The sequence below is a fragment of the Eufriesea mexicana genome, unplaced genomic scaffold (genome assembly GCF_001483705.2).
Source record: "Eufriesea mexicana isolate 0111107269 unplaced genomic scaffold, ASM148370v2 scaffold415, whole genome shotgun sequence".
NCBI lineage: Eukaryota > Metazoa > Arthropoda > Insecta > Hymenoptera > Apidae > Eufriesea > Eufriesea mexicana.
The window spans coordinates 398973-410794 of NW_016908639.1; the positions used below are offsets into that span (position 1 = coordinate 398973).

Below are 11822 nucleotides of genomic sequence, written 5' to 3' on the forward strand. Positions count from 1 at the left end.
CGGCATTCTTAACTTCTGCAGGTGTAGATAATGAGAAAATTGTTTCAAAATATAGTTAGTAAGTGGCAGTTATCAATATTCCTTTCGCCTGACATGAAAAAATTTAGAAAATTACCCTCTAGGTATCTATCTAGAAGATTACACATCGCTGGTCCTTATTCGAATGATCCAATTCCAATGTGAACTTAAAAAAGTCGAAATTATTCGATTACAAGAAATAACTGAAATATTTAATCATTTTAGTACAAAAGTTTTGAAAGATAAAGTCATTTCTATCTAGCATTACTATTCTCAGTTGTTTTCAGTTCCTCGACGGATTTATTACTCGAAGGTATCGCCGGAAGCTGGCGAACGAGGAGGAATCCCACAAATTTGGCGGTACGCTTGTTACGTGGGATGTCTTTTCATGACGTCACGGAATCAATACGCCGGTCTACGTCAACCACCTACGTCACCGATGACATCTTCGTCTCCCAGCCATGTCCAAGTACCAACCGGAAACGAGGGTATCGTGTTATCGTAGGTCGAACTTGCTACTCTAATGCAATTTGCCAAGTGCACGATGTCGCTTGAAACGAGCGAAACGCGTCGGATTAGCCGAGAAACAAGATTGTACCTTTCTTCCTTGATTTCACTCTATTCGGTCTTGTATCTCCAGTGGAAAGGGTTTCCGGAGTTGCGGACGTAGCCTCGAGCATGTGGTCGAAAGAGAAAACTGATTTATTGAGAAGATTCTCTGGAAAGTTTGAAAGTTATTATTTTTATTACTTACAAATTGTTTAATTGACCAGTTTAACTAAGAGTCAGGTGGTTTGATCGTTGTAAGAAAAATTGGGGGAAATTTTGATCAATCGATACTAGAATCATGTCACAAGAGATAGCATGATGAGCAACAAGTGTATACTATCTTCAAATTCTCGTAGAGAGTAGGGATTTATAAAAGATTTAGGTAAACTTCGATTCCATGTGCTTAGTGACGGATGGAATTTCATTCATTAAAAGCACAGAAAAATCTTAGTATTCTTAAAATCAAGAACCGAGGCTCCTTGTTGCTTAGAATGATTATTTGTATTACTATCTTTATCGTGATTACCAGTAACGAAGCGTATAATTAGAACGGCAAATAGCCACAGGTTCTGAGAGACCTTTCCGTGATTTGCAAAATAGTTAGATGTTGAATACCATTCTCCCTCGACGTAGCAATTTTCCAATTTGCAGTAAAGCTCGTGACTAAGTCTAGACAGATCAACAATTACGTTCTCGTTGGTGGAAATATATATCTTGTCCAATCGCGAACAAAGTGTTTTATTCTGCAAATAAAGACATGGAATTGTTAGAAAGAAACACGAAATATAATCCCCTTGGACGAATTTTTCGTCTTGATATAATCTATATCGTATACACGATGAAAGAAATTTATATCACTGAGTTGTAAATGGAAACAATTTATCTGGACTATTTTAAATGTTTAAAAATTAAAAAATGAATTCTTTTTTTAAATTAATTGATCTAATAAAAAAAAGTTCCCATTTGGATCATAATTTATATGGTAAAAATAATTTCAGTTTATTAAATAAAGAAATAAATAAAACTTAAATACCCAGATTTAAATCATTTCCATGATTTTGATTGAATGTATTGGAATTCTAAAATGACGTTTTTTCATTTCATTCGTTCCATCTCGACCACTTGTATCATATTGTACTAACCACAGCTGTGTTTTTTGAGATATCAGTGCATTAAGTCCATTGCGAGTCGACAAAAAATATTTGTTCCAAATCGTTCGACGTAATTATGTGTCACAAGGTCACGGAACTACCACGCTGTATAATAATCGTGTAAGGTCCATAAGGATTAGGAAACAATTAAACAGGAAAAAGGATTTCTTCTTAGATACCAGTTTTAGATAACTTAAACTATAAAAAATTAAATTTTTGTTTATTAAGGTTGATTACATTTAATTTCAAGTTACATCTTACCTTGATTTATATGAAGTTCAATATCTTAATAATATTAAAGAAAGTAAATGTTACAACTTAACGTATTAATATTTTTCATTTGAACTCTCTTACAAGAAATTGCGATAGTATCATGACAAAGAATAATGAACATTATCACGAAGAATTATAGTTTGCCAGAAGAAAAATAAAAAAATTCGGTCATCAACTTCACTACCGCCAAAGATAACTTCTCTTTGGAATATCTTTGAGTCAATGATGTAAACACGAGAGTCATATAGTTTGAAGTTTCGACGTCATATACAATATATTACCTTAAATGCATTTTCCTTTTTAAATGATAAGAAACATCAGTAAATAAAATTCCAATTAAATACAATAATAAATTAATCACTCTCATTTGCAAATCCTACAAATGTAAATTATATAATTTCTTATTAAATATTCCTTTACATTTAATTAATCAATTAAAAATGGCATAGAGTCAATCCATTTACACAGCCACTCTACAATATTGCTGATGATGTCTTCTGCTGCCATCTTTTGACAATCAGTAAAACATGGTACATTACTCACATCGCCGATAGAATCATGGCAATTCTTGGTGCATGCACGTGTGGTGTAAATGTAACCTTATCTTGTCGTTAATGTGAATAGAAAAAAGAAAATAGTGTTACTTGCTCGGGTAAATTAGAAATTTTTTCTATATTATTCGAAAACGTAATAAAAAAAATGGGGAAATTAGGACCGCGATTAAGTAGCCGAAAAAAGGCGAAACGATGGCCAAAAGGTCAAAGCTCGAGTTCTAATCCAGAAACAAAAAGGCATAGAAAACAGGCAGCATGGATGTTTTTTAAAGATCCCACAGGTTGTAATTTACAAAAATTAAAAACTACAATTTTTTACAATTTCTTGTTTTGTTATATGTTTTAATCTTTACAATTTCAGAAAAATCTGGTATAACAAAAGAGGATTTACAAAAACATAATGCCATTCAAGAAATTGAACCCCAGTTTGGGAAACTTGGTCTCGATGAAAATAATTGGGAAAATTCTACAGAAAATACTATTGATACATTTGCCACTAATTATAGTAATTGCTCAAATATATCATTTAGTAGGTATGTAGTTGATTGTATCTAAAGTAAATCTAATTTTAAATATAAATGAAATTTAAAGATGCTAAGTAGACAATAATCTTATAGATTTCTAAATCATTTCCAATCAAATTCATTATTACACAAGGAAATGTTAGCTGTATTGTCTGCTATTACGGAAGTTATAAAGCAGAATGGTGGAAGTGAATCTTCTACAGAATATTTTGCTGCATTGGTACATATTATAACATTATGAATTTTCTTTTTTAAAAACATTATGAAGTTAATAATTGTAAATGTTGTTATGATAGATGAGCACTTTGGAAGCACTTGAAACAAATACATCAATTGCAGCTACACTATCATTATTAGGTATGGGAATAAAAACTGTGCCAAAAAATGTTTTAAATATCCAATTTGGAGCTGCAAGTAAAATTTTCTTAGATATTCTTGTCCAACATGCCTCATCAGAAGATTACTTAATACTTCGACATGTAAATGAAATAAAATTTTTATTTATTTTTAAATACTACACTGAAATACGTTATAAATATTTTCAATTTTTTACAGGGTATTCATTGCTTGTCTTTGCTGCTTCGAGTACAAGAGTCAGCAACATGGTCCAATTCATCTACAATACAAGTATTAGATGCTATTTTGTCATTTGTTGTGCATTCAAAACCAAAAGTGAGGAAATCAGCTCAACATGGAATATGTGCCATATTGAAAGGTGAAAAAAATCATATAATAAATGTTAATAAACCTCAATATTATAATATTAATAATTGTAGGAAGCGATATCATGAAAGGTGATAATCCACCACAACATCATCCAGCATCACAACACATTGCTAAGTACTGTATTAATCAGATACAACTTAGTTTTGAATCTGGTGGTGTTACAACGGTTCTTCACATCCTTACATTACTAAAAGATATTTTTCATCATTTTCCAAAAGCCCACGTGAAGGTATCTGTTAAGTAGACATTTGTATTTGTGTTATATAACTGGAAACTTCTTTTATTTTACAGACAATTAGTGAATCTTTGTTGAAACTTATGACATTAAAAAACGTATTGTTAACTTCATGCTGTTTACAAGCTTTTCATGGTTTATTTGTCTCTCGACCATCAGAAGCTACTTTACCAGCACAAAGAAATGCACAAATTATTACTGCCTTTTATGATTATCAACCTCCAGCAACAGATACACAACCAACTTTAGCATGGTTAACTGTTATGCAAGAAGCACATTTGAATCTAGTAAAGTAAATAAAATTTTTTAATTTTTAATTTTATTTAAAAAATAGTAAATATTAATACATTTTTCATTTATAGCTCTTCAGTGAATTTATGTGCAGCTATTTTAACAAAAATGTTAGAAACATGTATGCAGTTGTGGCTTTCGGATAGGTCAGAAGTTATATCTGGTAGCTCACATACAATGAAAATATTATTCCAGGATTGTATTGGTAAAATGTGTGAAAATGAAGAAACAATTGCAAAGTAAGATTAAATGTAAATAGTATTCTTAATATATAAATTTACGTCTTATCATCTGTTTTGTAATTTTAGATATAAAGACATTATTGATCAGATAACTTTACTGATGCACAAAGCTTTGAGCTATCAATATTTAGAAGCATGGTATCACATTCTCCATTTAATAGCCTTACTTTTTGAGGTAACATTTATTTTCTATCTTTCATTTTTATATCAATATTATAAATTTAACATTTATTTTCATTATAGATAGCTGGTAAAGCAAAAAGTCCATACTTTATAGACATATTAAGAAGTCTAGCCGATTTACGGGATTCTTATAATTTTACATCAAAAAGCGATGTTGAATACGCTATTGGTGCTGCGATAAAAATTTTAGGACCAGATAGAATATTAAATTTAATTCCATTGAAAGCAAGTAATTCCACATGATATAGAATACGCTAAGAACTATTATTTTGTAGCTACAATGTAAACTATATTCTACAGGTATCAGAAAATACAATTAATTTAAAAAGAGCTTGGTTACTACCAGTATTGAAGTACAGTTTACCAGGTGGATCTCTTATCTTTTTTGTGGAAAAATTATTACCTATCGCCGCATTGTGTGAGTGAGTATCTTTAATTGTCTGTATTATATGTACTTAAATTATATGCTTATGTTTTTAACGATGATTGCCATTAATTCTAGGAAAAAAGTGAATGAACCTGCAGGAGGTAAAGCTTACGAACTTCTCATTTGCCAAGTCTGGGCTATTTTACCAAGTATATGTAACAATGCTACCGATGTAAAAGATAATTTCAAAGTGTGTATCGCAGGTATACCCGAAAAATATAATTTAATATTTACGATTTAATTTTTTTCCCCTGTAGAATATTGCTAAAATATTGGGAACAACTTTCACTGAACAAAAAAATTTGAGGCTATCGATAATGTCTGCCTTACGAAAATTAATAATAAAAGCAGTCGAAGATGATAAAAAAGAAGATGCATTTGAACTGGCTAAATTTGCAAAAAATTATCTGCCGTTATTTTTAAATGTATATATTACTAAACCATGTGGTACTGATGAAGAAGGACAACGCGCCGCTGCATTTGATACGATAAAGGTAATTTATGAATAATGACAGAAATATTCATTGAAGAAATTGATCAATTTTCTGTTCATGGTGATAGGTTTATCTTACAATAACAAACGAGGATTTAATACACGAACTATTTGATCGTGCGCTATGTAAATTTAATGAACCTAATGATGACGACTTTTTTAAAGAAAGCATTTACGATATAATAAGACTATTAACTACATATGCTGATACCGATAGATTGAAAATGTTTTACGATATGTGTATACCGATTCTTAAAGAAAGTTCTAAAGTTAAAGAACAGAAAAAAGCATATAGGTAACTACCTCTGTCATTATTGGCATCAAATATCTTAACAAAAACTAACAAAAAATTATATTTTTAGATTTTTAGAAGAAATATGTAGCAGTGAAAAGCCAGTGTGTAAATCGTTTATAGTTCAACATAGGCGTGAAATGCAGAAGCTATTAATATCTGCTGCCACTCAGGTAGCAAAACCAAGTAGAGGAGTAAGTATTACAATATATAAATTTTATTTATTAAGTATTTGACAAGATATTAATATTATAAAACAAAACTTCTGAATCAGACTCGATTAAGATGCTTAATGAATCTAGTTAAAGTTCACCCACAACTTGAGAAAACTAAATTCTTAGAGGCTATAGTTCCTGAAGCAGTCATTTATTTAAAAGATATAAATACAAAATGTCGAACGACTGCATATCAATTATTAAATAGCATTGCCGAGAAATTTTTAGAAAATCCTACACATCTTAAAGATTATACCACTATGCTAATGGTGGGTTTAAGTGGTGTACAAAAATACTGTACCGCATCTATGCTAGCACTTGCCTCTGTCACTTTCCATTATAATGGTATGAATTTACTTAAATCTAAAATTAAAAGAAATATTTAGATTAAAGTGAATAATTGAAAATTGTAAATATTATAATAGGATCTCTAGGCGTGGACACAGTTAAAGAAATTTTGGAACATGCATGTAAACTTGTTACAAGTCCTACAAGAGAGATTGTAGAAGCTGCATTATCATATATTAAGGTTTATATTACTGTGATGCCATCTCCTATCGTTGCTTCGACGTTAACTAAATTGGTAAGTATATAAAATTTTTAATAAATAAAATCTCAATTAATTGAATAAAACTAATTAATTAAATTGTAGATAGATGCTTTATGTGGAATGAACAATGATTGTCATAGACATTTTAGGCACAAAGTGCGCGATATTTTAGTAAAATTATTAAGAAAATATGGAATGGAAACAATTTCTATGATGATTCCAGCCTCTAACATAATTTTGCATAAGAGGTTGAAAAATATGAATAAAATAGAAGAGGCAAAGAAAAAGAACAGAGAATTGAGGAAATCAAGAGAACAAGAAACAGATGAAGATGGTGAATTTAGTGTAAAGAGAAGGCCTAAAACGTAAGAGTAATTTTTATATTAAAGCAATTTTTTTTTCAAATTAAAACATTATTATAGTCTTTATTAAAATTTAGTATGGAAGAAATATTGGCAGATAGTGAAGATGAATTCGAAGGTATAGAAAACGAAGAGCCAAGGAAAAACAAGAAAAGAACATCACGAAAGGAAGCTTGGATTCAAGAAAATGAGGAAATTATTGATCTCATTGATCCTGCGGCTACTAGAAATATTTCAAGTAAGTTTAAATATTTTATACAATGAAATTAATTGAAGCTTTAACTAATCATATAAAATAATTTATTAGCAACACAACCTGAAAGCTTAAGTTCTAAAACAATTGCAAAACCAAAGGATCGTGGATTTAAAACTGCAGCAGACGGCCGTCTTATTATTACGTTGGATAATGAAAAATATGTTGACACAGAAAATAAAAGAAAAAAGAAGTCGCTTTTGTTGCATAGTGATTCAGAGGACGATTATGGTAGACAAACAAATATTTAAGAGTATTAATAATAGAAATAAATTAATGAACGAAACCAATAAATTTACATTTTCAGAAGATGATGATGATGATGATCTTCAGTCTACAGTCACATCGCAAACATTGAATAAGAAACGTAAATTCAGCGATAATTTCGATAACAATAGCGTAAAAAGTGGAAGCACGTCAAAATATCAAGGTAAAATGATTAGATTCGACATATTTGGAACCTTTATTTACAAAATTTGTATCTATAGCTGGAGGGTCAGGAATACATCGTTCATTGAAAAGAGCAAGAACAGAATACAAACCAGGAGCAGAATACAAAGCAAAAAAAGCTGGAGGTGATATTAAAAAGAAGGGTAAACCAGATCCATATGCTTATATACCTTTGTCAAGAGCATCATTAAATAAAAGGTAAATAATAATTTTTAAAAATTTGTTTAATTAGAAATATTTATCACATCGATTTAATTTTATTTTCAGGCAAAAGAAGAATGCAAGTAAATTTCGAGATATTATTAAAGGAGCAAAGAAAGGAGCAAAAATTGAAATGAAAAATAAGAGAAAGTAAAGATTACTTGTGAAGATAATATTGTATAATAAAACGTAAAAGCGCATAATCATGCTTTTTCGCGTGAATTTATGAATGTTACAATCTTTTTAATTAAAAATGTGTAAAAATAGTACATGAAAAAATTGTTTAATAAAAATCAGATTAAAAATTTCTGATCAAAAGGAAATCTCTTAATATTAGTGAATTTGTTAGTAGAAATACATTTGAATTACTAAGATGCTTCTATAAAACAAAATTATTTTATTACAATATTAAAGGATTTTGAAATTGCTGTACACATGCTATGTACAATATATTTATTAGAAATCAAAATTTACAAAGAAATTTTGTTTACACAGGTAGTTAATTTATTACATATTTCAACAAAGCAAATATTAAAATCCTTATAACTGATACAAAATAACTTAAAAATAATTATAATAATTATATTAAAATAGTGACTGGTCTTCCTTCTGGAAAAAAAAAAATTATGTAATCCTTAAAGTGCTAAAATTAAGTGTTTTCATTATTTTAGAAGTATTTAAATATTTATGCAAGTAAAACTCACATTTCTTTTGCATTAACTCTTCTTAGGCAATATATTTTCTAATTCTCCAGATTCACTCATTTCCTTTATAATATCCAGTCCTCCAATGAGTTCTCCATTCACATATAATTGAGGATATGTTGGCCAATCGCTGAATTTTTTAAGTCCTTCTCTAATATCATTATCTTGCAAAATATCGAAAGATTGATAATCTGTATTATAAGAATCTAGAAGAGAGACTATTGTTCTAGAAAATCCACAACGTGGAATTGCAGGTGATCCCTTCATAAACAGCATACAAGGTGCCTGATTTATCAATTTCTTCAGCCTATCTTCAAGGTTTTCTTTTTGTTTAAATATTTCATTTGGATCAGAATATTTGTTAGTTAAATAGAACTTAATTTTCTCGCTTATGGCAGAGGGATTGGCACCTTCCACTCTACCAAGTAAAGTGTCATTCCTTATAAAAACAACTGTTGGTACTGCTCGAATACCGACCTTACTGGACACTTCAAGTACTTTTTCAGCGTCAATTTCGGCAAACTTGACATCTTTGTACTCAGTCAGTTTGCCCATTTCTTCGATCATGTCATGTAATTGCGAACACTGATCGCACCACGATGTACAGAAATGGATGACGGAAAGATCTTCTGACCTGACACGACAAACACACGCGACCTTGAAAATCACAGATTTCTTGAGCAGTATGTATTTAATAATATCAATTTCGCAATTTTAAGACAGAACTATATCAGTAAAAACTCGTGACTTCTGAACCTTTTTACATCTAGCGATAAAGTGTAAGATATTTATTCTTTATTATACGGCAACATTTAGTCTATTGTGTTATATAAAGCTAAAAAAATAGTTTCTTTTTCTACTTTAAAAAATATTTTTGAAATATAAACAGAGATTTTTGTACAATAACGCGTTAAACAAAACACTGATTAATATAGATTGACTAGGTTATGTTGTATTTAAAAGAAGAATTGCTTGTATTTTTTCATAATTACTTACTTAACATAATTCTCATATTCTTGTAGAGAATTAAGACTAGTGACAGACATCTTGTCACGGTTTTTATATCGAATAAACACGCGTCAGTATCAAACAAAAAAACTTAGCAAATATAACTAGTCGCCACGGTGGCGTATACGCGAGTTTTATATTGTCCTCATGGAGGTTTTATATTCATACAAATATGAAACTATCGCTTCTGCGCAAAAGTTTATCAATCTACTACGTATTACAGTAGAATAATTCTGTTCTATATACAATATTAGTTTGTCAAACTGTTTTTACAATATAAAAAAAACACTAATTTTTGGAACAATTATCGTTACTAAATTTTCCGTTATTTGACAGTAGAACAAATTTGAAAATTATTCTTATCTTAAGTTATAGATATTCACTAATGCAGTAATTATATACATAGCATTTCGTTTGAATTTTTAGCTTAAATCTTTTAACAGAAAAAGCTTTTTCTGTACAAATAGGTTAAAAAATATTTGGTTAAAGACAAAGTTTGATTTGAACGAAAGTGGCGCGAAATAAAAAGTTCACTGTGAATATGACTTTAGGTCAGTGGTTCTCAATCAAAAACCATGTTAATAAAGGTAGAAGCAAGACTTTAGAACACCAGAACTTTAGATTTTATATATAAGTAAAAAAGATTAATAGTAAATAATTTGTTTTTCTATGACTGCAATAACTTTCAAAATAACTGTGAAATAACATTGGAAAGTTGTACTATCAGAACAACTCTAAATCGTAGTATTAAACTTTTATTCAATACGTACCGAAACATTATAAAGAGAAAGCGCCATAAGTTGAAGATCACTGGTACCGGATCGTATCAGATAAAACAGGTGCACCATAAGAAAGTGACCAATCGGAGTAGCGATGGGCAGTTCGTCATACAGACGTATGAGACAGTCGTCATCGGACGTCAGTACACGGGGGGTAAGGAAGGAAAATACGAAGCAGCGAGGGCTGTCAAGACACCTCGCCCACAAAAAGCAGATGCAGATGCGACCGGGCGGTGAACACGTGCGACGCTTTTTTGTGACGGGCGCGTGAACACGCGGTGAAATGTTTAAAAAGTTGTCGCGGAGCGACGCCCTCGAGGAAATATCCAATTGGAGCACCAATGATGTATCGTGTTTGCTTCGAAAGGTAAGTAAACTTCGATTAAGTCAAAAGTGATCTTTGGTATTGTCAGTGGTAAATCTCTGACACGAACTCTGCATTGAAATCTTAAATAAATTCATGGTCTATACAGAAGCTCTGAAATTTTTCTCTTTAGAATTTTTTAATTTTATCTTAATACGACCTATCTATGTGATTTGTTATTAAATTATGTGAATGGTAAATAATGTACACAAAGTGCTAACGTATAGTGTATTATTTGTACAGATCGATAGGTAAGGTAACAATCAATAGATAGGAGTTACGTGTTCTTGCCCCTTTCGTGATACCTCAGACTGGCTTAGTACACCTCGTGAACTGCTTGTCAAACTCGATGACACATTGAGAATAACGACGATTGCATATAAGACACATGTGTATAAACAGTGGTTCGCGTGTGTACTTTTAACTAGTACAGAATGAGTATATGAGGTTCACGTATCATGTTGTACTTTCTTTTTCGTGTCATAGAACCGTGAGACTGGAATACAAAAAACCACTAGAACTCGCGTGAATATAATCGAATAATGAAAGTATACCGACCGAGTATACTGTTCGAAAGTGAACATTTAAATTCTAATCCAAAAGTTACACGATTTGCAGAATAAAATATTAAGTACAGTGATGTAATTACAAAATAAGGTAGTAATATAATTTTTTACGAAAAATATTATTGTTTAACCGATCTCAAGATTGCAAAAACGTATACCTTTCATAATTGATTCAACTTTACGCGATAGATACTCAAGTTAAATAATTCTGGCGCGCTTCTATTTCACAGCCATACAATCAACAAGATCAAAGGATTCACACCATTGTATAGAAAATTAGTTTTTTTAAATCTCAAAAGATATCCATGATGTATTTTAATTAATGTGAGCACTCTGCATTTAAATTAAAAAAAAAAAAAAAAAAAAAAAAAATTTTTTTTTTTTTTATCCTTGTAGATGTTTTGTGATAAAA

General features: G+C 30.4%; 3 protein-coding genes across 3 annotated transcripts in view; 2 read left to right on the plus strand and 1 right to left on the minus strand.

Moving 5' to 3' along the window:
* The first annotated feature begins 2573 nt into the window (after window positions 1-2573).
* LOC108545608 (RRP12-like protein) lies at window positions 2574-8143 on the plus strand. The gene is made up of 23 exons (XM_017897310.1): window positions 2574-2826; window positions 2907-3078; window positions 3163-3289; window positions 3366-3548; window positions 3625-3784; window positions 3846-4024; window positions 4087-4322; window positions 4393-4560; window positions 4630-4738; window positions 4807-4971; window positions 5047-5168; window positions 5249-5363; window positions 5431-5667; window positions 5735-5961; window positions 6029-6152; window positions 6233-6518; window positions 6599-6756; window positions 6826-7088; window positions 7163-7323; window positions 7393-7569; window positions 7646-7768; window positions 7827-7986; window positions 8056-8143. Exons 1-23 carry the CDS (start codon window positions 2691-2693, stop codon window positions 8141-8143), a joined length of 3876 nt encoding a protein of 1291 aa, XP_017752799.1. The 5' UTR covers window positions 2574-2690.
* A 426-nt stretch (window positions 8144-8569) lies between these two features.
* On the minus strand, window positions 8570-9838 carry Grx3 (Glutaredoxin 3). Its single transcript, XM_017897332.1, has 3 exons — window positions 9690-9838; window positions 8694-9327; window positions 8570-8598 (listed from the first exon to the last, which is right to left on the minus strand). Exons 1-2 carry the CDS (start codon window positions 9737-9739, stop codon window positions 8706-8708), a joined length of 672 nt encoding a protein of 223 aa, XP_017752821.1. The 5' UTR covers window positions 9740-9838; the 3' UTR covers window positions 8570-8598; window positions 8694-8705.
* Window positions 9839-10464: 626 nt separating this feature from the next.
* LOC108545607 (lymphocyte cytosolic protein 2) overlaps window positions 10465-11822 on the plus strand; it is an 8029-nt gene continuing 6671 nt past the window's right edge. Inside the window, exon 1 of the mRNA XM_017897309.1 lies at window positions 10465-10847. Coding sequence (XP_017752798.1) covers window positions 10764-10847 — 84 coding nt within the window. The 5' untranslated portion in view covers window positions 10465-10763. The remainder of the gene's footprint in view (window positions 10848-11822) is intronic.

Coding starts and splice junctions, on each gene's coding strand:
- LOC108545608 (XM_017897310.1), top strand. CDS start 2,691: ATGGGGAAATTAGGACCGCGATTAAGTAGCCGAAAAAAGGCGAAACGA. Junction 5,668..5,734: donor CTGCATTTGATACGATAAAG/GTAATTTATGAA, acceptor TCATGGTGATAG/GTTTATCTTACAATAACAAA. Junction 7,769..7,826: donor AAGCACGTCAAAATATCAAG/GTAAAATGATTA, acceptor TTGTATCTATAG/CTGGAGGGTCAGGAATACAT.
- Grx3 (XM_017897332.1), bottom strand. CDS start 9,739: ATGTCTGTCACTAGTCTTAATTCTCTACAAGAATATGAGAATTATGTT. Junction 9,328..9,689: donor GAATATGAGAATTATGTTAA/GTAAGTAATTAT, acceptor TTGTCGTGTCAG/GTCAGAAGATCTTTCCGTCA.